Consider the following 24607-nt stretch of genomic DNA (forward strand, 5'->3'; position numbering starts at 1 on the left):
CTGGAGTCCCCGGAGAGAACCCACACAAACATGGGGCAAACATGCAAACTTCACACCGAAAGGCCTCGGCCAAGTGGAAACAAATTCAGGCTGTGAGACAACAGTGCTAATGACCACACCAACATGCTTTAATATCTGTCTCTTTTTCACAGTGTGTCTTTTGTCCTGTCTTCCTCCCCTCACCCCTACTAATGTTTGTTCACTCTTCTTGTCAGACCCACCCTAATTGTCTTCACCTGTCTCAATCACTTTCAGCTGTGCCTCCTTCTCCACCTGTCTCCTGTAGCAGTTGTCAGACGCTTCACCAGAAGAGTGTACCGCAAAGCAGGATGTTGCCTCATCCAGGTAACTTCGGGGTTGTCCGTACTATGGAAGTAGTTTGCAATTTATCAGGGTAAATATTAGTGATGGGCAGATGAAGCTTCATGAAGCACTGAAGCTTTTCATCCAATTGGTTCACCCCAGCGCAAAGCTTCTTGAAGCTTCATTTGCTCTAGTAGGACACCTACTGGACGTAAAAATATTAGTTGGCATGAATTTGAAGAGTGTGGCCTTTTGCACACAGCCTGTAAATGTCAACAACAAAAGGAGTGTGTAAAACATGTATATTGTAGTAATAGCAGTACACTGTGTATATTTATACTGGCAGTATGGAAAATGATTATTTGGAAATGCTTAAAATGGAAATGATCATTTACTGTGAGGTGAGGTGTGGTTGGGGTGTGGACAGTGGTTGTGCTTTTGGTATGGACAGCTAGGTATGGACAGCTACACACTGAGCCTCAGTCCTGCCTGTTCACATTTTATTCTGTAAAAATTTTTTATGACCTTTTTAGTGGGGAGAACATAGCTAGGATTTAATGACTTAACAAATCTTTTGAATCCTTTGTCCTCCACAATGCTAAATGGCTGGGAGTCCTCAATCACCATGCTAACCAGGTCTTCATCTATTTGAGATTGTTCTCCTGAGGAAAGACAATAAAGACAAAGCACAAATATAAATATCACACACGTAACTTATTACAGCTGTATAATATTGTTATATCATTTAGTAACATTACTGCATGCTATATTATCATGGGATTTGATGGCTCACCTGGTCTTGCTCCACAATCGATGTTCCCCTTATTCTCATGCAAAGCTCTGTAGTGCCTAAGCATGGATGAGGTGTTGTTGTTATATCCCAGCTCCCTGGCACATAGCAAACACTTCACCTTGTACAAAAGTCAAGACAGCTTAACATAAATTGTATTGCACCATCAGTATTATGAAAATACATCTTCTGTAGAAATTTACATACCTTGTTGGGAGGAATAAAATCAAAATGTTCCCACACAGGGGAGGACATCCTCCTCTTCTTAGCTGGCTCCATTCTCTCCTGACTTTCTCTCCTCACTCTCATAAACCTCCAAACTGTCTCCAAACTCTCACTAACCGCAACTCTCCATCAAACACCCACATTTTTGAATGAAGTCTGAGGGGTTTATATCGCTGTCATATCTTGCGGCAAAGTTCGAACCACTTCATGAACCAGTCATGTGGTACAGCCGGGCAGCGAGGCATCGGACGTCATCATTTTCAGCTCCTCCCATAAATGAAGCAAGCCTCGATACGCGCATTGCGGGAACGCTCCCTCAATTACTCGACACAAGCTTCGAAGCCTCGATACAGAACGTCACATCACTAGTAAATATCCATGTTAACTCATTTTGTGAGCCTAACCAGCTCTGGAGCAGGTTTGGTTTCAAATAAGAAGTCAGCAGATATAAAATCAATGCTTACTGACCAATCAGTAACATCACCGTTCCTCGAGGATTTCTAAGACCCCTGCTGGGGTTGAAAGTTCTTCCGTTGCATCTAAAGTCGTTTTGTTTTTTAGATGCAACTTTATTCAAAGTCAAAGTAAACTTTGTGATCTCTCCCATATACAGTGCAGTATGCATAAAAATGAGATCATGAGGTTCCAGTTTAATTCAGTGCAAAAGACGAACAATAAATATAAGAAGTTTTATTTATTATTCATTGATTTATACTTTTTTTTCTTTTTTGCAGTAAACGATTTTCCAACGATGTTATCATTCTATAAGCACTTTTGTCTGATCTTAAGACACGACACATACACTGCAGTTGTTAACATCATATCAAAGCTGCATGTGTCAAAGTCTGTGTGGCAGACCGTGGGAAGTGGGGAATGAGGACCCAGATGCAGGATTCTTAATGATGAGCAGTGAGTTTATTTACAGTGATGTAAACAGTTCACACAAAAAAACCCCTGTGCTCGTCCCTGATTCCTGTGCCGTGTCTTCTTCCCAATTGCCTCACGTTCTCCGCTCCCGTGTGTCTGCACTCCCAGTGATTGCTGCTCTCAGGCTTCCTACGCTCCTCCTGGGGGGGAAACAATAGACTGTGGGCATACACTAACTTAGACTTTGCTCTCAAGACACTGACATGGAGTCTCTCACAATCATCCCACACCGGTGGGAGCTCCATCACACTCTTAAATAGCTCCCCCGATGAGCCTGATCAGCGGCAGGTGTGTGGCATGGTCTTCAGGTGTGGCCAGCGCCCTAGCAGGGCCACACCCACCAGGCCTGCAGGTGCCTGTCACCCAGCCTACAGGAAACAGCTGCACACACTACTCTCTCATCCTTAAATAAATATGAGTCTGCAGCTGAGATAATACAAAATAAAACTCACAGGATCGGTTATGTCCAGAGTTTTGGGTGTGCTCCATAAAGAGAGTCAACTGTGAGTCAGTTACCACGGTAACAGTCTCTGTGACCTAAACCTGCTCGTTTGCAGGTTTCCCTCTGACTACTCTCCTCCTGCTACACCTGAACCAGCTGACTGACACTTATAAAATCCTATAGCAGAGCAGATTAATTTACATTATTTTAAACTTTTTTAAAAACATTGAAATCCCAGTTATATCATAGTTTGCTATTTTTTATATTTATTTACCATGAGTCAATTTACAATCAATTCTAAATATAAAAGGATGGACACAGTGACTACATTGCAGTTTTTATTATCAATATCTAAAAAAAAACTGTGGACAGTAGTGATCTGTTATGATCATCACACTGAAAACAGTTTTATATTTGACTATAACTGACTGCGAGGTTAGTTTCATAATCATTAACATGCCAGTGTTCAGTGATCAGTGGACCTTGATTATATCAAATAACATTTTATGAGGTACAGTGTTTGAAATTCAAGTCTGAACCAATAGTACATAATAGGACATCCATGTAGTTGTAAAAGCACGATCATATATTAAGTAATCTGAGGTATTCAGAATACGTTACTCTCATTGAGTAACGTAATGGAATACATTACAAAATACATTTGGGGCATGTATTATGTAATCTGTAGTGGAATACATTTTAAAAGTAACCTTCCAAACACTGACCACACATACCAATCATACGAACCACATCAGAAAGTGTGATCTGAAACTGTCCTTGGTCCACTGCCTGTTACAAGAAATTTGCACAATTCAAAACTTAAAAAGCAAAAACACAAACAAAAAAGTCTGTAAGATTCCATTTTGACTCTTTTCTGTTTTATAGCAGCAAAAATATATTTCAGGACTTGTAAATTTTTGTTTGTATTGTCTTTTCCTTTTTTATTTCAGGTTCTCCAGAGGTGAATGTCGCACCAAAGGTGAGTTTTAAGCTCTGTTAGCCTGCCCACTATTGCTGCTCTTCTGTGTGTTGATTTGATTTTTTACCCTGGCTCCCCCGTTACTGTTGTTTCTGTGTTTGCAGTGTCATATCTGTTGACCTAAGAATATTTCCATGCTTCAAAGTAATAATTACTGTGGATGGAAATAATAGATGGAATAATATTTTTATTGCAAAAGTGGTCATGAATTAGACCCAGTAATCAGGTCAAAACTGCAGAACAGTGGGAAAGCTAATCAGTGGCAAGAACGAGTCAAGGAGCTGGACTCCTGCGGCAATGAACAGCCAGGACGAGTGACATGCTTCCGCCTTGCTCTAGAATCTAGAGCAAGGAGGAAGCATGTCACTCGTCTAGATACTGGACTCCAGTCTAGATACTGGAGTCCAGTATCTAGACTCCAGTATCTAGAGTCTAGATACTGGAGATTAGGAAAAGGCCAACACAGATCAATTACAAATAACATCTTTTTGTGGATGATGGGATGAAGTCCCTTCTGAACTGTTACAAAGTTACATTAACATAATATTGCCTAAATTTAAGTAACATGGAAAATAACTAACACTAAACTCTGATTTTTAGCTGAAAGTTTCAACTGAGCTTCTCGAGATCCTGAATGATTTAGATGATGGGGACTTTGACACCTTTAAGTGGCACCTCAAGTCTGAGCTGTGGAAAAACATCAAGCCCATCCAAGAAAACAAGCTTACGAAGGCAGAGCGGCATGCAATGGTGGATCTCATGGTGCAGAAGTATGAGATAAGCGGAGCTGTAGAAGTGATGGAGAGCGTTTTATTGAAGATCAGCAGGAATGACCTGGTGGAAAAGTTAAGACTCTTAACTGTGGATACACCAATCTGACATTTAGATCACAAGTCCACATTCCATATTGTAACATTAATCTGACACTCTTCAGGTCTATGAGAAATATTTGACGTATATGTAAGTATTGTTGTGGAAGTTTTCCATTTAATAAAGCCTGCAGACAAGCGGTGAGCGATAGCTAACATTCTTTAATCGAAACACAAAAACGTAAACCAAGCTTGGTGAGAGAATGCATCATCGCGAAGATCAGCAGAGTCTCTCCTGAGCCTAGCATGGCTCTCAGTTAAATACCTCCTACAGGAACAAAAGGCAGTACACAGCTGTTTCACACCTTAAGGTTCACACTCCCTTGCTACCTCCCAGAGTCTCAAAGAGACAAAGATTCTCCCTGTGGAGTGGTCTGCTTCCCTCAACTTCCTTACCAGACCCCCACCATCTGTCTAACTGCATGAGTTTGAGACTTGCTAAAATCCATTGGCACCAAGGCATTATACAATAAAATAATGTGAATGATACATAAGTGAAATAAATTCTTCCACAGTATATACAGTCAAGCCCCTAATTATTCATACCTCTGGCGCATTTTGACCTACAGTTACTTTTATATAAAAACAGCAAGGTTTTTTTGACCGGAAATGAGACAGGTGTCTCCCAAAACATAATAAGACAATGTACAACAGGCATCATAAAAAAAAAAAGCTGGAAAAATAAAAACATTTTCCAGCTTTTATGTCCAGAATTATTCATACCCTTCTCAATGATCAATAGAAAAGCCTTTATTGGCTATTACAGCAATCAAATGCTTTTTATAATTGCAGACCAGCTTTTTGCATGTCTCCACAGGTATTTTTGCCAATTCATCTTTAGCAATGAGCTTCAAATCTTTCAGGTTGGAGGGTCTTCTTGCCATCACCTTGATCTTTAGCTCCCTCCACAGATTCTCAATTCAAGTCAGGACTCTGGCTGGGCCACTGCAGAACGTTAATGTTGTTGTCTGCTAACCATTTCTTCACCACTTTTGCTGTGTGTTTTGGGTCATTTTCGTGCTGAAATGTCCACGTTTGACCAAGGCCAATTTTCTCTGCAGACTGTCTGATGTTGTTGGGAATCATCATGCATTGTTCTTTATTCATGTTGCCATTTACTGTGATTAGGTTCTCTGGTCCATTGGCTGAAAAACACCCCCCAAAGCATTAGGTCCCCGCCACCATGTTTGACAGTAGGGATGGTTTTCTTTGGGTTGAAGGCTTCTCCTTTTTTACGCCAAATGAAGGAAACATCATTGTGACCAAACAATTCATTTTTGTTTTATCTGACCATAATAGAAGACCAGAAGTCGTCTTCTTTGCCCAGATGAGCATTTCCAAAGGCCAAGCAAGCTTTTGTGTGCCTAATCTGGAGAAGTGGCGTCCTCCTTGGTCTGCATCTGTGGAACCCAGCAGTGTGCAGTGACTGTCTGCTTTGAGACATTGCCACCAGCAGAGCCCAGATTCACCAGGATGGCCTTGGTGATGATCCGTGGATTCTTTTCCACCTCTCTCACTAGCCCTCTGGCCAGCACAGGTGTCACTTTTGGCTTCTGACCACATCCTCTGAGATTTTCCACAGTTCAGAACATCTTATATGTTTTAATAATACTTTGCACTGTAGCCACTGGAACTTGAAGTGGCTTAGATACAGCATGGCCTTGTAGCCTTTTCCTGACTTATGAGCAGCCACAATGCACAGCTGCAGGCCCTCACTGAGCTCCTTTGTCTTAGCCATGACTGTCCACAAACCAACTGCAGAGAGCTGCTTTTTTTCACCTGTTGATTTGATTAAACCAGCTGTTCCCAATTAATCAGGGTAATTAGGATACTTTAGAACAGCTTGCACACTTTTGCTCAAATGTAAACAAAAGCTGAGAAATGTTTTTTTTTCCACAATGATGCTTCTTGTACATCATCTTATTATCTTTTGGGAGACACCTATGTCATTTCTAGTCCAAAAATAACTTTCTGGTTGAATAACAGTAACTTTAAATCAAAATTTGCCAGGGGTATGAATAATTGCGGGCTTGACTGTAACTGTATGTATATATGAAATATATGAGAGAGAAATAAAAAGAAAAGTATTTCAGTGATGATGTCATTCCCCCCTTTTCATATATATATTTTTTAGGGTAAACAGTGTCTCAAGACAGACCAACACTTGGATTAGTCTGCACTAGAGATGGCACGATACCACTTTTTTATGTCCGATACCGATTCCGATATCATAAATTTGGATATCTGCCGATACCGATATGAATCCGATATAGTGTTTTTTAATCAACAAAACAGTTTTTTAAAAATATCTTGCTGCATTTTGTATAAGTTCATACTCAAGTTTAAAACAACAACTACACTAAAGCTATTCTGTTATACCTGTATGCAAAAAAAAAAAAATTTCATAGTTCAGCAATACTGATCAATCTAATAAACTTAGACCTACACCATCCTCCCTATTCTGGTATTTTAAAGAGTACTTAGCGTAAATATTAAGCAACCTAACTAATAGGGTTCCAACTCCCAGCAACAACAAAAAATAAATAAATAAAAAATAGGGAACCACCCCTCACGCTCCACCTCATGATGCTTAATCGACGTAATCAACCTTAATTTGATGCAGTGTGAAAAAAAATGCACAGAAATCAATTATTTTTCAAGATATATTAAATAGATTCAACATCTTTCTTCAACAAAATTGCAGACTGCACAGATGGTACCTTCCCAAAGGAAAAAGTACTATAGCTTACTAGGGTATATATATTAGACTTAATAGTCACTATATACAACACGTTCTCACTCCCAACTCGTCAAACGTGTGACGCATGGTCAGGCCCCCTCTGCTGCACATATGGACGCGCAGGGTACCCCTCTCGCGTCGGGAATTGACGAGAAGGGTCCTCCGATTGAAGAGATGTTGTCGGTATATTTAGACATTTTCCAAATCACATTGTAACGACCTATACTGAACACAATAAATTATATAATGCAGGCAACTATCTGAGAGAAAATTACTGCAGATAAAACTAATTACAGGCTGTTATTTGTGTATCGGTTCTTGCATTGACGGAGTGAGCGATGTATGCTGGGTAATGGCACAGCTAGCGATTGGGTGAATTTATTGCACCGGTTTTATAAACTGTTCTACAATCCTTTTGATATTTGGAAATCTGCCGATCATTCTGCTACAGCTGTAAGATATCTTCTCCAACTCCTCTGAATACATGCAGTCATTTTACCGTCTGCTTTGGCTAATCACGCTCTTACGTATTAAATTAAATTAAATGCCTAATAAAAAAGCTGTTCTTTTTTAGTAGGCAAAAACATTTTCGGCAAAAAAGCAGTATGCAAAAACATTTTCGGTGCTGTTAAGGAATTCACAGCGACTCACTTGTTTATTTTTGAGAAAGTTTATTTTTTTATCATATCAGATGAGCGGCAGTGACGTCAACGTACTCGATCGTTGTTCTTTTTTAGTAGGCAAAAACATTTTCGGCAAAAAAGCAGTATGCAAAAACATTTTCGGTGCTGTTAAGGAATTCACAGCGACTCACTTGTTTATTTTTGAGAAAGTTTATTTTTTTATCATATCAGATGAGCGGCAGTGACGTCAACGTACTCGATCGTACCACAGGTAAGTGCGAATCTGAATCTGTAGATTTTTTAAAATTATTTTTCTTATTTAAAACCAAAAAGAAAAACCCGAAACAGTGAGCTCACAAAGCTGCTTTTAGCAGTTCCATGGGTTAAGATTAGCAATGTCGTGGAACAGCGAATGACTTAACATTTAATAGCATATATGTTACCACACCACATGTGCTGTAAGTTAGCTAAATTCATTTCTGTTAGCCAATCAAGTTAAGCTTATCATATATCATCATCCAGGGTACAGTGATAGAGAATTGTGTGCTGACGTTTGCTGTTGTTGCCACTTTGTAAAGTTTGAGGGTTCTAATAAGGGTCAGTGTTGCCAGATTGGGTTGATGCTGAAATTGAAGATAGACGTTATCTATCAATCTAGCTCTCTCTTTATGGCTCTCTCTCTCATTCTGGCTCTCTCTCTCTCTCTCTCTCTCTCTCTCTCTCTCTCTCGATTTTAAACGTAATAACAGCATTACATAATCATTAAATAGCAGACCGATCATCTATGCTGCAAATGAAATACAAATGGACACTAAACAGGGTTTATCTAAATCGTTACAATAGTGTTTAATGTATATATTTATTTATAAGGTGCTTCTGAATTCTGAATACTTTTTTTTTTCTAAACAGGTTCTTCATCAATCAGCCTATTATTGATTGATTCCGATTCCTTCCTACATCTGCTTTTTGAAGAACTCCTAAAGGCACTTTTAAGAGCCACGTCAGTCTGTTTGTATCTGTTCTTACTGCTGTCCTTATTGGTCTGTCTCTCTGTTTCTATCCGCATTTCTGTCTCTTTAACTCTTCAGCTTTTTTCTTGTTGTCAGTGTGTTTGTTAACCTATAATTTGCCTTTTGTCTGTCTGCTGCCTTTTCTGTCTGTAATTATTCTTTGTTTCAACATGACACGCCCCAAATTCAGGCCCTGTACATTTTGCCAGACTCCCAATCAGGCAAGCAGAAGAACCTGCTATGTCTGCTTCGGAAGTCTGTCCAGCAAAAAGAAGCTAAAAGAAAAAGCAGAATCATTGGATAGCCAGTGGGCAGAAGTTGTCTTGAAAAACAGAAATGTTTGCCGGATAATTGATTCTGCCCGTATTGCAGTAAGTAAAAAAAATTTTGTTTCATATATTATCATTAAGTTGTTATAAGATGTTGCTGGCACATTAACACAGCTCATCATATGTGCTTTTGAGAACATGCAACAATATTTTATCTACATTTTGCTAAAGACAAACAATTACTTTAACTGTAATACATCAGTGGTGGCTGTATGTATTCATATCAGTATGAATGTGTAAATGGCCTGTATTTGTATAGCGCTTTACTTAGTCCCTAAGGAACCCAAAGCACTTTACACTACATTCATTCATCCACTCATCCACCCACTGGTGATGGCAAGCTACATTGTAGCCACAGCCACCCTGGGGCGCACTGACAGAGGCGAGGCTGCCAGACACTGGCGCCACCGGGCCCTCTGACCACCACCAGTAGGCAACGGATGAAGTGTCTTGCCCAAGTACACAACGACCAAGACTGTCCAAGCCGGGGCTCGAACCGGCAACCTTCCGATTACAAAACGAACTGCCAACTCTTGAGCCACGATCGCTGTGTGTGAATGCTTAAATGGAAACTTCTAAGAAGCTGGTGTGAATATGGGTTAATATTGCATGTTGTATAAAGCACTTTTAGTGCTCCACGAGAGTAGGAAAACGCTATATAAGAGTCATGTCGTTTACCATTTAACAACAGGCTGTGTTTGACTAATTTGTGCCAACTATTTTTTTTTATTAATTTCAGGTGCAGAAACTTGAGTCTATAGGCTACAAGCCCATTTTATTTATTGGCAAAAAAGACACGAATTCACATAAGTGGGTAGCAGATGTTATTACCCATTTGGACCCCACTTCTACTACAAGAAATTTCCTGGAGAAGATGCAGAGGGCTTATGAATTTATACTGTCTAAGGGTAAGAGTGAAGTCTGTTGTATACTTTCAGTCCAGTTAATTAATGCTAATTTATATAGCAACTTTTCACAACAAGTCGTCTCAACTTGCTTTCACAATCAGAATACTTCATTAATCTTTAAGCAAATTGTGTAAGTATATTTTAAGGTCATTAAATAACCATTGAAGGATATGTTATCAAAGGCTTCGTTCACACTGCAGGTCTTAATGCTCAATTCAGATTTTTTTGTCTGCTTGTTCACACTACAAATAAAATGTGACAGCAAACGCACTCTAGTGTGAACGCCCAAAGCGGCCGCATGCGCAAAAGAAGACGTCACACACATTGCGCTCTGTTTATACCCAGACCAAACAGTATTTTTTGACTGATGGACCTTATTATAAAGACTTGTTTGAGACTGTATGTTTCCCAATTTTGCTTTAAGTTATTTTGTTATTTACATATGGCCTAATAATGATCCTTATTGCTGTTTTAGAGAGGAGCGGTGCTTCAAAGGGTAGTTTCAGATTTCTGTCAGAATCTGCAAATAAAATGTTCACGTTTCTCCAACGTTGTCTTCCCAACAGTTTAGCTGGATGGCCAGGAAGCGTTCATGATGTCTTCTGTGGTGCTTCTCTGGCGCTGATAATTGGCGTCTGTCTTGTGTCAGTGACGTGGAAGATCGATTTAATGTGACAGGACCGTTCAAACATCAGTCGCTTTCTAAAATATCAGCTATGTATCGGATTCAGTAACACATACGAACGTGAACCAAATAGTATTTGAAAATATCGGATTTGTGCCGTTCACACTGTCAGACCATGATCGGATATGGGTCGCAGAGGGTCAAAAAAATCGGATTTGCTGCGCTTTCGCCTGCAGTGTGAACGTAGCCAAAGTGTAGTTCCTGCTAAATATAAGGCCTTTTTTTGAAAAATATTTTTATGAAAGTAAATGTGTTTTATAGGAACCTCCACACCAGTGCACCCCAATACCCCCACAGAACAGCAGCTTGTGCAGTCCAAGAATGCCACCAAGGAGCATTGTGCCGACAAACAGACCCACATCAAAGAGCACGCAGAGATCCCCAGTGAAGAACAGGCAGAGACCCTGATCAACAAGCAAGCAGAGAGCCTCGCCAAGGAGCAGCCTGAGATGACCACCCAGGAACATCAATCTTCTAGGCTCCTCGAGGAGCACCCAAAGAGCCTGTCAGACGAGCAGACAGAGACTGTTTTTGTTCTCAATCTTGTTCCTTTATCTCCTTCTTCTGTTCCATGCTCCCAGTCTTTCCAAAAAAAGAAGAGAGACAGAAGCACCTCACAAACAACCTCTCCCACCTCTCCACCACCTTTTAAACCCGCAGACCAGCCATCTCTGCAGTCTCTTCATCCACCTGCTAGCCACGCGATCTCCCAGTCCTTAAGTGAGGGTGGCCAACATGAAAATAAGAAGAGAAAGAGTAAGTATTGCTTTGCATGTTATGTCTTGAGATTTTTAAGTTTCTTACCCAAAAATGATACATATCTTGTCCTAGAGAACTAACAAACCATTGCAAAGTATTATTCACTAGTTATTTAGCTGCATTTTGGTGTACACTATAAAAAGACTATAATTAAATATGGTCAATCCCTTACTTTAGTTAAGAGGACTTTGTAATTCAACTTGATTGGATTGAGAAAACTAAAACGCACTGAGAGAACATTTTAGTTTCTCTCAACAAATAGTGTATGCATTTATATAAACAAGGTCTGGTGGCACTCAATTGCAAAATGAAGGGTGAATTTTTTTGTTAATTTGTTGGTCCTAAGTGAAACTAAGTTTTTACACAGAATTGATTCACAATTTATGGTATGTACTTTAAAAAAAAAACTCAACTGAGGTGGGTTCACTTTTTGACCCCAGAGGAGAAATGGAGTATGGCAATCAGGAGGATATTACAGATTTTCACTTGTTGAGTGAAAACTCATATTTGATTTCTTGTGTATACAGAGTCTTATGTTTTTTTTTAAATGTAAACTTTCATTTCTTAGGCTGTCGAAGATGTAGTAGGCAGAAGGTGTTCCAGTTTGAAGAAGTCACTGAGAGCAGGATAAATGAGGTAATACTTAAAATGTTTTAATTTGCTTTTCAGTAGACTTTTTACAGTAAGCCTATCTCAAGTTGTTTTCATCCATGCACTACAGCCATGAACTGTGCTACATGGGTAAATTCAAATGTACTTTTGAGATTAGTGAAGGGAAATGATTAATGGAATTACATTAAAAGATTGTATTGTATTTCATGTGTTTGTTCTTAAACAATTCTGCAAAATTAATCACAGACATTGAATACTGCTACATCTTGCTACAAAAACCTACATGGCTAACATAGAAATGACTGTATATGAGGAAGGATCATATTTTTTTCTGTGTAAGCCTATATCCTCAGTTGTTCTTGTTGAATCAGGATCATAGAAAGCACAATTTATAGATCCTGATATATGCTGATCAGCCCTGTCTCACTATAAATAGTAGATAATTCATAATGGGATGATATTGATTATGTCAGTGTATGATGTATCAAGTACGTCAAACTTTCCGAAGAAAAGAACATAGCCAGAGTCAAAAACAGATAGACGCAGTTAACTAAACCTGTGATCAAAATAATTTTTTGTGAATGCCACAATTGGATACATGCTTTTCAAAATCCTATTATTTTTTTTTTTATAAACAGAAATGCCTTACATACACATACCTACACATCTATCAAAGTGTGTTTACATGGGTCTGTGTGTGTCTCAGGTGTGCACACTGGAATACACACAAGCTTTATGAAGACACCTATCCATTAACCATGTTATTTAACGATTGCCTCTCTGATTCCTTCTGTCTAGGGGAACACAGAAGTAAAAGTGCGTTGGTTGCCTTGCTCTGTTTGGTAAGAAGCTCTTGATATTTCATTCTCTGAGAATGTTCTGTTTCCATCTATTACCTTTTTGGAGCACAAATGAAAATGGAAAACCAGGTGTTTTGTCACGTCTTACTTCTCGCTTTTTTTCTTATCCTATCTCAATTATTTAATCAATTAAGGATTATTGCAAAGTTTTTTGCCATCTTTGTCGAATCATAAAATAACAAATTTAATAAGAAATATATTTGAAACTGTTCAGAAAACACACGTAGTGTCTCACTTAGATGCAAAAGTACTGGGAATAATTCCAGCTGGACTGTGCTGGGGCCATAAGAGCACTCACATTAATTGTAAGAAATATATAAAAGCTATCAGGATTTTGACAAAGTGGAGAGAATTTGTCCATGTCTTACACAGATTTATGTGTGCCAAAGGATAAATCGCCTAAGCAGTGGAGGGAGTATTCAGATTCTGAACTTTCCAAAGAAGTACTAATATCACACTGTGAAAGCTTTCAGTTGTTTTGCATACTGTATTGCTAGCATTACAATTGTGTGACAGCAATGAATCTCTACAAATTAAAGAGTAAACAACAGCCTTTATAATAATCCAAAAGAAACTAATTATCACATTTGAACAATTTTTATTTTCACTTCACAGAAAGGATATTATGAACTGTTCAACTGAAAAACCATAACTAAGTCTTTCATATGTGTCGAGTGTAACTGTACAGTAGTGTTTTGTTTGTAATCCATCTAAATTACAAATAGTGTAGCAGAAGTTGAAAATATCCATAAAAATGACAATTTGCATTTTAGTACAGTACTTAAGGAAATGTCTTTATCATGTTCCACCTCTGGTGTTAAACATAAAAAGCACGAAGTAATCCCCAACATGATATTAATGTTTTTGGTGTTGTTTCTTTCAATAATTATATTTTCCAGTGGGAAAATCTGGGATGACACGTGGGAGCCAGCCAGTGAATTTCAACACCACTTTGCCATGCCAGATGTGCCACCACCTTCAGCCACTGAGGAAGTCTTTTTATGATGTTGTGATGTTTTTTTTCCATGTTACAAACAAGTAAGATATAATGTCTGAAAAATGAAGTTGTGTACTGTCTACAAGGAACACTTTCAGAAATATATGGAACCAAAGGTCCATACATCCAGATGTCACGTTGATCTTCTCTGTTCACAGACTGGATATGTTCATTTTCAGCAGTTTGATTGTTTAGAAATGTTAGACAAATATTTATACTTGTTAAAATGCATTGTGTTACGTAAAAAAAGACTTTATATTATGTTGTTAACTACAATAGTAGTTCTGTGTTCTTAACTTGAATGTTTTTGTACAGCATTTATATTTGCTACATTCTTTAAAAAGTGAGTGTAGGCTGTTATAATTGTTATGGTGAATATGACCAGCAGCTAGCAACTCAATCCATAAAACCCATCAGTCTGTTTCCCTTTGTTTCTCATATGAAGTTGTTATTGTAAACAGGTGTTCTGTTTAGTTTAAAGTATGAAGGCTGGTGAAATTGTACTGAGTACTGTCAATGAAAAGTAAAATAAAAAATCAAAGGTCTATTGAGATGTGAGAACTTGTAGTACTGTTTGATGTTGAGACTGAAAGTTTCCATTACTAGCAGTATCAACTTTCATAATTTTCTTAGATGCTCAACATTGACTTGGCCTTGATCCACCTACACTGTTATATAACTTCATTCTCTATGCAAATATTTTTTTTTCTGCTTTGCACATATAATGTATACATAGAACACAGAAAATGTCAAATTGCACTTCCAGTAATCATTTCAAGTGTGATGTCCCCACAAATAATAAGCATGTTAGATTATGTACACATATTTTCAAATTAAAATCAACATTGAATGTGGCTTTGTCCCATTACCACTGACAACATTCTTTTGAGTCTTTTAACTACATTTATTATTAGAGGTTTAAGTCAACCCTCTGAGCTCTAACAGCACTTAACCCTGTATATTGGGACTATGTCATTTTTGGCTTTAGAAGATTACTAACAAATATTGGCCGTCATAGGAGAAAGAGAATTAAGCTGTTTCTGTAGAGAGATACGACCTGAACTACTATTTATGGTTAGGGGCCAGTACAATAGCAAAACTGCTTAAAGAGATTGGAGCCAGAGGACAGGTGCTGCTGCAGGTTATAAGAAAATTAGCTAACACTGCTGAGTGGGCCAATCACTGGCTGTGGTTAAAGAGGGCTGAGATCACTTGGGCAGTCAGCTATCCGCAACACACATGCCCAGAATTGATCAAACTGTGGTGGAGCTACCTAAGCAGGGGGCATCAAAAGGGTAGAAAACATGACACTACAATTTGTACTGTGATAGACCTGAAGCCTTGTTGACTGATACAGCTGTTTCAGGGCTCCTGGGGCTGTGCAGTTAACCTCATGGTAGTGAAACATAAGGCAGGAATGAAAAAAACGTTTTGCTTCTACCCTCAGCTCTTTTTCCTGTTTGTGGGAGGCAGTGGAGATGTAGAGGGTACAGCCCGATCTGGGCGCGGAGGTATGGGATGCCAGATCACATGCCCCAGTTCCGGCTCTCCTCTCTCCTATGTTATCTCTTTTCTCTTTCACCTTTTCTATCTCTTTAAGAAGTGAGGCTCTTTAAGCACTAAAGACCTAAATAGTACTTATCGTTTTGCAGTGAAGTGATAGAAGAAAATAAATTGTAGAAAACTAAATAGGAAAAAGTAGAAGAGAAATGACAATTTCACATCAACCAGTGACACACCCCGGGGCCTGATCAACCCTGGCAGGGCCTCCATTTATGAGGGTGTCTACTGGTAAGGGCCAAAACACCCAATGAATCCAAGGCCCACTACTGATGATGTGTCACAATATTTTTATATTATAATCTGGATTTGGTCTTTAATCCCTAAACCTAACCAAGAACTTTAAAAGAAACTAAAAAATGGAAAATATCTTTTGATAAAAGACCAAAAGACACTGTGAAGTTGATGCACACAACGATTTGTCCTCCTGATGAAGTTTCAGGACTGCCTTTCTCCATAGTGGCCATCCATCTATTCCTTTTGTGGAATAAATGTATGTGCTGTATGTGTCACAAATACCTAAATTTGATCTGGTGTGGGCTATAGTATTGAAAGGGTTGCATAATAAGAAATTGTTTTTGTTTGTGAAATAGATTTCTAAGTTCTTTTTCACAAATGACTTACATGATTGGCAGTCATTTTCAGTTTTTACATATCAAGTCTACAGTCATAACTATATTAAACAGAAATGTGTTTTATGTCTTTGTCATGGAAATATAAATGTTGCTAAATTTTAACTGTGGTGACAAAATGATCCATTGAAACTGCATGAAAACATCAAACTGACAGTTATTTTTCAACTTTATTTGATTGTGGTCATTGGTAATATAAAAACAAATAAACTACAGTGATACAGACAACTTAATGAAATTTGGTGGGGGTAAAATGACAATGATGTTGGTCCACCCCAAGACACTGTAGGCTTAGTAACCACTGGATCAATTAATACTCTAAATTTAAAAAAAAATATGGTTGAGCACATCGCTGTACAACTGGAACTAAACAAAAAAAGTTATATATCCAAAAGTTAATTTGTGGATCAGGGTTGTTGTGACAGAATCAGCTGAACTGACTACTGTACTGTAGTATTATTATTTTAAAAATAAGCACAAGTACTAGTAATGCACTCAAACATTATTGATACTGTTGATACGAATGATAAATACCATGAAAATATCCTTAACATGTACATCAAAATACTCAAGAATGAAAACTCTCACCTGTGACAAGCATACTTGAAATTTGCTTACAAAGTTCTATCAATCACATTTCAATATGTCTTGTAAATTCTGTGAGCCAAAAATATATTACAGTAACTTAACATGACAAAAATGTAAAAAGTACAAAATCTCCCTCTGATACATAACAGTGTACTATTATGTATTACCAAAATGCATGTTTAAAAACAGTGTAACAGGGTAGTTTTTAGCTCTACGAATGACATTAAATAAAAATGTGCCAGCTGTCTTTGTAAAAAACTATATGCATTGATGTGATGAAGTCTTGGGAATGCACTGTCAATGACTGTTCTATGGCCAACTTTAAAAAATTGGGGCCCCCAGCATTAAACCTGCAAGGTAGGAAGTTGATATAACTTTGAGGACAAACTGATATATTACAGATATTTATTACCGGCTTTAATCAGAAAATTCAGAGTCACTGTAAAAGTCATCGTCGGAAGTATGATCAAGGTTAATGTTCTTTGCTCCTGACAAAACTTGCATGTAACACTGTCTTGCGTGCAGCTTGTTTTGTTTCACATTCTGTCGTTTTCTGAGGATGATGCTCTGTAGACCTCTCAAACCCTCCTCACTTAGGCCACAATGCGAACCTTAAAAATAGAACATATAATTTAGTCTGCTTTAATGCCTTAAGAAACAGTCAGTGTTTTGTATGCATTACTTAAATACATACTTTTAAATATCTCACTGGAAAACAGGCCGGACAGCTCTTTCAGGATATCATCATATTTTGAAAGAGATTTCCAGTGATGGTCCATCTCTGTAACAAGAATCTTCTTTTCCTCCTCAAGTCTTCTTATTGCCATGATGATATCAAATGCCCTTCTCTTTGTTGTAAGGCTGACAGAGTCTGAAATGCATTTATAACAAAGTTATAAATCAATTCACAAAGAATGTCTGAAGTCATAAATGATTTTAGGTCAACACCTGAAGCTTAGGGTTTCATTATATGTCAGATATGCTGAAAGTAGACAACATATATGTACAACTACCGCTGTGTGCCCGCTGCCACGGCCAGCTTGTGTCACCAGACAGAATTTCTTCCAAGCACAGAGTTTCTTTGTCTGGAAACATTCTGTTGTATTTTTCCACAGCAGAAGTCAAGATTCCTTTCTCTTCTCTGATCTTGCGACGAATCTTGGCACGTGCTTTATTTCCATCGGTGTCTTTGTACAGACGCTGGGATCGTCTCTTTATGCTCGCTACGAGCACTTCGATTCTGCTCACCAAGGGATCAATATCACTTGTGCTTGTTGTTGCTGCTTAGAAGAAATAACACAGCTACACTTACATAAAATCATTGTACAATTGCATCACATTTTTGAATCAGTTTTTGCTCACCTTCTGCCCAATCCTTTACATCACTGACCCACTCATCCAGTTGACTGTCAGTCACTGCTAATTGGACTTTTAAGGACTCCAGGTTCTGAAGCTGGGTTAGAAGAGCTTTTGTGGCCTACATTGTCAATTTGAGATTAAAAAACAAACAAACAAACAAACAAAAAACACTAAACACATGTTTACTCCAAATAATAAGAACACAGAGGAGTAATCATCTAAAAATAAAGTAACAATATCATTACCTTCTGATATCGATGGGTCAGAGAGGTGGCCAACTGGTCTAGCTTTTGTTGATTCCAGCGCATGGCCATAAGAGTTAGCATGTCACTCCGTCCTGCAAACACCGAAAACGTAGTGTTACCACTTTCATCATAATTACACACTTAAAATCTAACTAGTGCAGGATTTGCCTTCTCACCTGCTTTGGACATATGTTTTGTGGTAACTGCAATCCTTGACAAAAAGGCATTACATTGCTCTACCTCCTCCCCTAGAGTCAAACCAGCCCCATCTTGATATGCTCCACTCCATTTCACCTGGAAAAAAAACACACACACACACAGATGCACATACACACACACAGATAAAATAAAAATTACACAAAATGTTGATGTGCAATTGTTCAGATAAAGTCATTAAAGTCAGAATTTCATACCTCACATTTGAAATCGTGGGCTTTAGCATGAAAGACTGAAAGAAATGGCTTCATGCTAAGAAGGTGCTGGAGTTCTGGACAGCTTTTTGTTACTCTTTCAAGATATGGCCAATACTTGCAGGTAACATCCATACAAAAAAAAGTGATATGTCTATTGGCCAGCTTTTGTTGCAGGTACAAGGGATAAGCAAAAATTTCACCCCTGTACATATTTAGAGCACGGAGCAGCACTCCATGCCTACACACTGCAAGCTCCAGTCCCTCCTCATCCACCTTGCTGCTGGATCTATGTGAGGTCTCTCTGGCTGCTGACCACTCCCCTCCACAAACACCTCGTCCGGAGACCTAAAATGCATTAAATAGCTGGTGACAATGTCTTTTCACAATCTCTTCAACGGAGTGTTAAAGGTTAACATAATTATGTCTATGTAATTAGAGCGTTCAATCTTACATGTCTGGATGTGCTGTGTATGTAGTCCACAAATCTTCCCACATCTTCATCCTTTGCTATGAAGGCGTCTTCAAAGATGCCCAGTTCCTCAGATCTGAACAAAATAGCAATACAGTATACTTTATGGTGTCATACAAAGTAAGTCCAAAGTTAATTGGTGCACCTTATAGTCACATTGTCTGAAACAAACGTTGGTATTACACATATTTTGCTGTACCTGGCTGCATTCTTGAAACGGTAATGCTTGCGGTTTCCATCCACTGAAATTGCAAGCATGTCTGGGGCACATGCATGACATGTGAAGGGATCCTCCTTTAAAATCTTGTCTAATTCATATCGCACAGCTTCCCACTCAAAGAAACTTTTCTGAAAGCCATCTGCAGAGATCTTTCCCGTCTGGTTTAAAATGAAAGACATAAACAGAAAACAACTACGCTACAAGTGACTTTTAAATCCTGAATAACACAGAAGAACCATACTGTAAAGGATGCATAAACTAAAATGCTCACACGGCCAAAGTGGAGAGTTCGTTGATCAAGCATTTTTAAAAATGCTTTGCAGGAGAGTCCGGGTGATGCCATCTTCATTTCTTCAAATGTGAAGAAGACATCTGTTGCGTACAAAGTAGAAAAGTGAAGGGTAGCGGGCCAGTAATCACTTAGATTTAGGTCATCTACTCCAGCAGTCCAAGAAGCTTCACATGTCTCACACCTCAGCTCTGGCATGCTGAGATTGTAACGGCCTAGAAAAGTGAAAAACTCATGACTCCAGAGTAAAATTTTATTATCTTTGGGTTAGGTCTTCTTTTTGTCTCAGAATATACTGCAACAATGCTTGTGAGGGTTTAGTTTTAGGTGAATTATTTACAGATGGTTGTCAGTCAGGACAAAATGAAGTTCTTCTTACCATTCATTGTGACCACAGCAACAACCTTTCCTGGTCTGACCCTCAAACACTCTGGTGGACAGCCGCAGATTGTGACTGGGCTCTCCACAGGTACAAGTCGTGCTAAAGAAGTCAACATGTATGCGTAACATATGATTTAAATAAGTTTATTAACTATGAAGTAAAACGTTGAAATGTGACTAAGATATGGTAGGACCAACTGAGCCTTACTTGAAACAATAAAAAAAAACAACTTAACAGCTCAAAGCTAACAGTGTAGTTGAGAGCTGAGGAAGCATCAACTTTTTTAAAAAATGAGATAGAGAGAGAGAGCGTAAGGGAAATGTATAAACAGTAAACATAATAAGTTTAGTCACAGAACTTACCATCATGGCAAAGGGTCTTATTTACAATGTAAGTTGTTGGAGGCAATGGCTGGAAGAATCCGGCTGTCATGGCACGTCTATTGTGAAGGACATATCTGGTGTGCGTGATAACATCACATTTATCACAAAAAAGGGGGCGTGGTAGACAGTCACGACAACGAAGCACAGCTGGATTGCTCCCACATTGTTGGCATATATGTTCCGACACACTTTCTTGAGCTGCCCTGGTATTCACCAGATGGGGTCTTTTGGCCCTCCAACTCTCGGAAAAAAGAGTTTTTCTTGTGCTCCAGTTCAAGGAAGCCAAAAGAGGAGCTTTTGGTGGTGGTGCTTCATGGTGATCGTCTGAAGAATCATTCAGTGAGCTCTGGAGTTCTTGTAGAAAGCGCTCTGTTAAAAAAAACAAAAAAACTTTCTATTAAAATTGATTAAATTATAAAAGTGTAATGGACAGAGTAGCTATGAGAGTAAAGCTTGATGGCTATAAATATGCTAGCAATTGCTGCAAACACATGAACATACTGCTTTGATCTAGTGAAGACACAGTGGAGTACATACCAACAGTCTCTGGGGCAAATGCCACCTCACAGTGACTGTTATTAGTGGTAGAATTGGTCTTCTGACTGTGGGCAGCTGTATAAAACATCAACAGTATATCAAAAACACAAATCAAATCCACATTTATAACACAGAAACAATTTAGAATCACCAATTAGCCAAACTCCACATCTCAGGACTGTGGGAGTAAACCAGGTAACCTGCGAGCAGAGAAACAAGGGAAGAACACGCAAACTCTACACGCAAAGACCCTGGTCTGATAGTGGAATTGAAATCAGGACATTTTTGGATGTGCCACTGTGCTGCCAAGTACCAATATCTTTTACCAAAATCCTTGTGAGGAGGTAACTGTCAGCCACATTTTGTTACTGGACTAACATAACGTAATGAATGCCATACTTGCTAGGGGGGGATCATTCAGTTTTAAGAGATAAGTCTGTGGTTTATTTAATGTCCTTTTGTGTCAAAACAAACAAATTACTTTCCTGTTTGTCTTTACAAATATTTAAATTAATTAATACGTTAAATTTATGGTTTTGTGTCCATACAATCTATATCTTCAAATTATCTTGTATGAAAGAGTACTGACCCTTATGTAATTGACTCCGGATTGATCTTGGCCTCGCATAGAGTTGGTTTCCATCTTTGTCTCTTTTTTTCCATTTTACTGTTAGTTCAGGTGGCTTCACAGGTACAGGAGCTACCTCTTGCTTCAGCTCACCAAGCATGTCATCGAGGTGTTGGAGCTCATCAATTTGTTCCTGCTGATCAGTCAGATTATCTAGGATCCTTAAAGGATCTTGAATTTCGGAGTCACTCATGGCAGAAAGATGAACAAACAAACAAACAAACAAACAAACAAACAAACAAACAAACAAACAAACAAACACAGAAACAAACAAACAAACAAACAAACAAACAAGCACGCACGCACGCACGCACGCACACACACACACACACACACACACAAACAGAATAATCAAACAAGACAGAGACCAACAGAGCGAGGCAGAAACAGAGAGACAGACCAATAAGGACAGCAGTAAGAACAGATACAAACAGACTGACGTGGCTCTTAAAAGTGCCTTTAGGAGTTCTTCAAAAAGCAGATGTAGGAAGGAATCGGAATCAATCAATAATAGGCTGATTGATGAAGAACCTGTTTAGAAAAAAAAAAGTATTCAGAATTCAGAAGCACCTTATAAATAAATATATACATTAAACACTATTGTAACGATTTAGATAAACCCTGTTTAGTGTCCATTTGTATTTCATTTGCAGCATAGATGATCGGTCTGCTATTTAATGATTATGTAATGCTGTTATTACGTTTAAAATCGAGAGAGAGAGAGAGAGAGAGAGAGAGAGAGCCAGAATGAGAGAGAGAGCCATAAAGAGAGAGCTAGATTGATAGATAACGTCTATCTTCAATTTCAGCATCAACCCAATCTGGCAACACTGACCCTTATTAGAACCCTCAAACTTTACAAAGTGGCAACAACAGCAAACGTCAGCACACAATTCTCTATCACTGTACCCTGGATGATGATATATGATAAGCTTAACTTGATTGGCTAACAGAAATGAATTTAGCTAACTTACAGCACATGTGGTGTGGTAACATATATGCTATTAAATGTTAAGTCATTCGCTGTTCCACGACATTGCTAATCTTAACCCATGGAACTGCTAAAAGCAGCTTTGTGAGCTCACTGTTTCGGGTTTTTCTTTTTGGTTTTAAATAAGAAAAATAATTTTAAAAAATCTACAGATTCAGATTCGCACTTACCTGTGGTACGATCGAGTACGTTGACGTCACTGCCGCTCATCTGATATGATAAAAAAATAAACTTTCTCAAAAATAAACAAGTGAGTCGCTGTGAATTCCTTAACAGCACCGAAAATGTTTTTGCATACTGCTTTTTTGCCGAAAATGTTTTTGCCTACTAAAAAAGAACAACGATCGAGTACGTTGACGTCACTGCCGCTCATCTGATATGATAAAAAAATAAACTTTCTCAAAAATAAACAAGTGAGTCGCTGTGAATTCCTTAACAGCACCGAAAATGTTTTTGCATACTGCTTTTTTGCCGAAAATGTTTTTGCCTACTAAAAAAGAACAGCTTTTTTATTAGGCATTTAATTTAATTTAATACGTAAGAGCGTGATTAGCCAAAGCAGACGGTAAAATGACTGCATGTATTCAGAGGAGTTGGAGAAGATATCTTACAGCTGTAGCAGAATGATCGGCAGATTTCCAAATATCAAAAGGATTGTAGAACAGTTTATAAAACCGGTGCAATAAATTCACCCAATCGCTAGCTGTGCCATTACCCAGCATACATCGCTCACTCCGTCAATGCAAGAACCGATACACAAATAACAGCCTGTAATTAGTTTTATCTGCAGTAATTTTCTCTCAGATAGTTGCCTGCATTATATAATTTATTGTGTTCAGTATAGGTCGTTACAATGTGATTTGGAAAATGTCTAAATATACCGACAACATCTCTTCAATCGGAGGACCCTTCTCGTCAATTCCCGACGCGAGAGGGGTACCCTGCGCGTCCATATGTGCAGCAGAGGGGGCCTGACCATGCGTCACACGTTTGACGAGTTGGGAGTGAGAACGTGTTGCTATATACAGTAATTGACTTCTATTCATTTTACATCAAATTAAAACTTTGGGTGTAAGATTCGGATAATTATTTATTAAAAGCTAAACATTTTAAATGAGAATAAGAAAGAAAAGTATGTCTTTGTGCCCCCTTTTCCCTGTTAATGCCCTATCGCCCCCCCTGGCTAAACTTTGCTAGATCCGCCCCTGCACAGTTACCAGCCGTCAGCTAGTAGAAAAAGATCCTCGAGTAGAAAGTAATATTAAATAAATTCTAACAACAGCTTATCAAGCTTAAACGTGCTGCTGTTAATCTTAGCTTACTTCATTTGGTGATGATTTGCAAAGAACAATGTTTATTTCACTTTATTGCCTCAAAAAATATATACAAATTGCATGATAACCAATCTCAGTTACACTTTCAAACACTTTATTAAAAAAGTTTAGTTTTCTAAAGTTCAAATGTCTCAAGTGAAACTAACTTACCATACACAACATTAAAAAGACGCAAATCTCTGAACTTTTTTTCCCGATGTCGTCCAAGCATGTTGTACTCCACAGGTAATATGAGGAATTTCATCATCCTTCTTGTGGCATCTTGTGGCCCTTGAGGGCATCCACACAACTAGAAAAATTTGCATTTCCTGCGAAAATGCAGTGTGGATGCTGTAAAGCTGAAGCTGTCTGCTGAAAACAGCTGAAGAAGCTGAAATAAATATTTGAAAAGTAGTTGAACTTTTAATCAATTTGCAGAAGCATAACAACTTAGCAAAAATTAAAAAACTTAGCTGAAATGACACTTGGCCGAAATATTGTAACTTACTAAGAAATAGTATAAAATAGCAGAAGTATTGT

At 38.4% G+C, this 24607-nt stretch overlaps 2 protein-coding genes and 3 long non-coding RNA genes across 7 annotated transcripts in view; 2 read left to right on the forward strand and 3 right to left on the reverse strand.

The window, feature by feature from the left end:
* LOC143414923 (uncharacterized) overlaps positions 1-4680 on the forward strand; it is a 39784-nt gene extending 35104 nt beyond the window's left edge. For both annotated transcript variants that reach the window (XM_076879951.1, XM_076879950.1), the window contains 3 exons: positions 256-345; positions 3638-3666; positions 4267-4680. In XM_076879951.1, coding sequence (XP_076736066.1) covers positions 256-345; positions 3638-3666; positions 4267-4545 — 398 coding nt within the window. In that variant the 3' untranslated portion in view covers positions 4546-4680. The remainder of the gene's footprint in view (positions 1-255; positions 346-3637; positions 3667-4266) is intronic.
* A 3314-nt stretch (positions 4681-7994) lies between these two features.
* LOC143415020 (uncharacterized) lies at positions 7995-14604 on the forward strand. 2 transcript variants are annotated; one of them, XM_076880331.1, is made up of 7 exons: positions 7995-8169; positions 8808-9279; positions 9977-10145; positions 11092-11586; positions 12158-12225; positions 13000-13043; positions 13961-14604. In XM_076880331.1, exons 2-7 carry the CDS (start codon positions 9079-9081, stop codon positions 14064-14066), a joined length of 1083 nt encoding a protein of 360 aa, XP_076736446.1. In that variant the 5' UTR covers positions 7995-8169; positions 8808-9078; the 3' UTR covers positions 14067-14604. The 2 variants fall into 2 exon arrangements, with proteins under 2 accessions (XP_076736446.1, XP_076736447.1); XM_076880332.1 differs by lacking the exon at positions 7995-8169 and having other exon boundaries at positions 8602-9279.
* A 3610-nt stretch (positions 14605-18214) lies between these two features.
* On the reverse strand, positions 18215-19102 carry LOC112431203 (uncharacterized). Its single transcript, XR_013095557.1, has 4 exons — positions 18856-19102; positions 18619-18736; positions 18443-18534; positions 18215-18315 (listed from the first exon to the last, which is right to left on the reverse strand). It is a non-coding gene; the product is annotated as an uncharacterized LOC112431203 (long non-coding RNA).
* Positions 19103-19150: 48 nt separating this feature from the next.
* On the reverse strand, positions 19151-19641 carry LOC143415036 (uncharacterized). The gene is made up of 3 exons (XR_013095642.1): positions 19524-19641; positions 19307-19400; positions 19151-19200 (listed from the first exon to the last, which is right to left on the reverse strand). It is a non-coding gene; the product is annotated as an uncharacterized LOC143415036 (long non-coding RNA).
* Positions 19642-19666: 25 nt separating this feature from the next.
* On the reverse strand, positions 19667-20423 carry LOC112431202 (uncharacterized). Its single transcript, XR_003022405.2, has 3 exons — positions 20213-20423; positions 19816-20048; positions 19667-19702 (listed from the first exon to the last, which is right to left on the reverse strand). It is a non-coding gene; the product is annotated as an uncharacterized LOC112431202 (long non-coding RNA).
* Between the last annotated feature and the right edge of the window lie 4184 nt (positions 20424-24607).

The sequence above is a fragment of the Maylandia zebra genome, linkage group LG23, assembly GCF_041146795.1.
Source record: "Maylandia zebra isolate NMK-2024a linkage group LG23, Mzebra_GT3a, whole genome shotgun sequence".
NCBI lineage: Eukaryota > Metazoa > Chordata > Actinopteri > Cichliformes > Cichlidae > Maylandia > Maylandia zebra.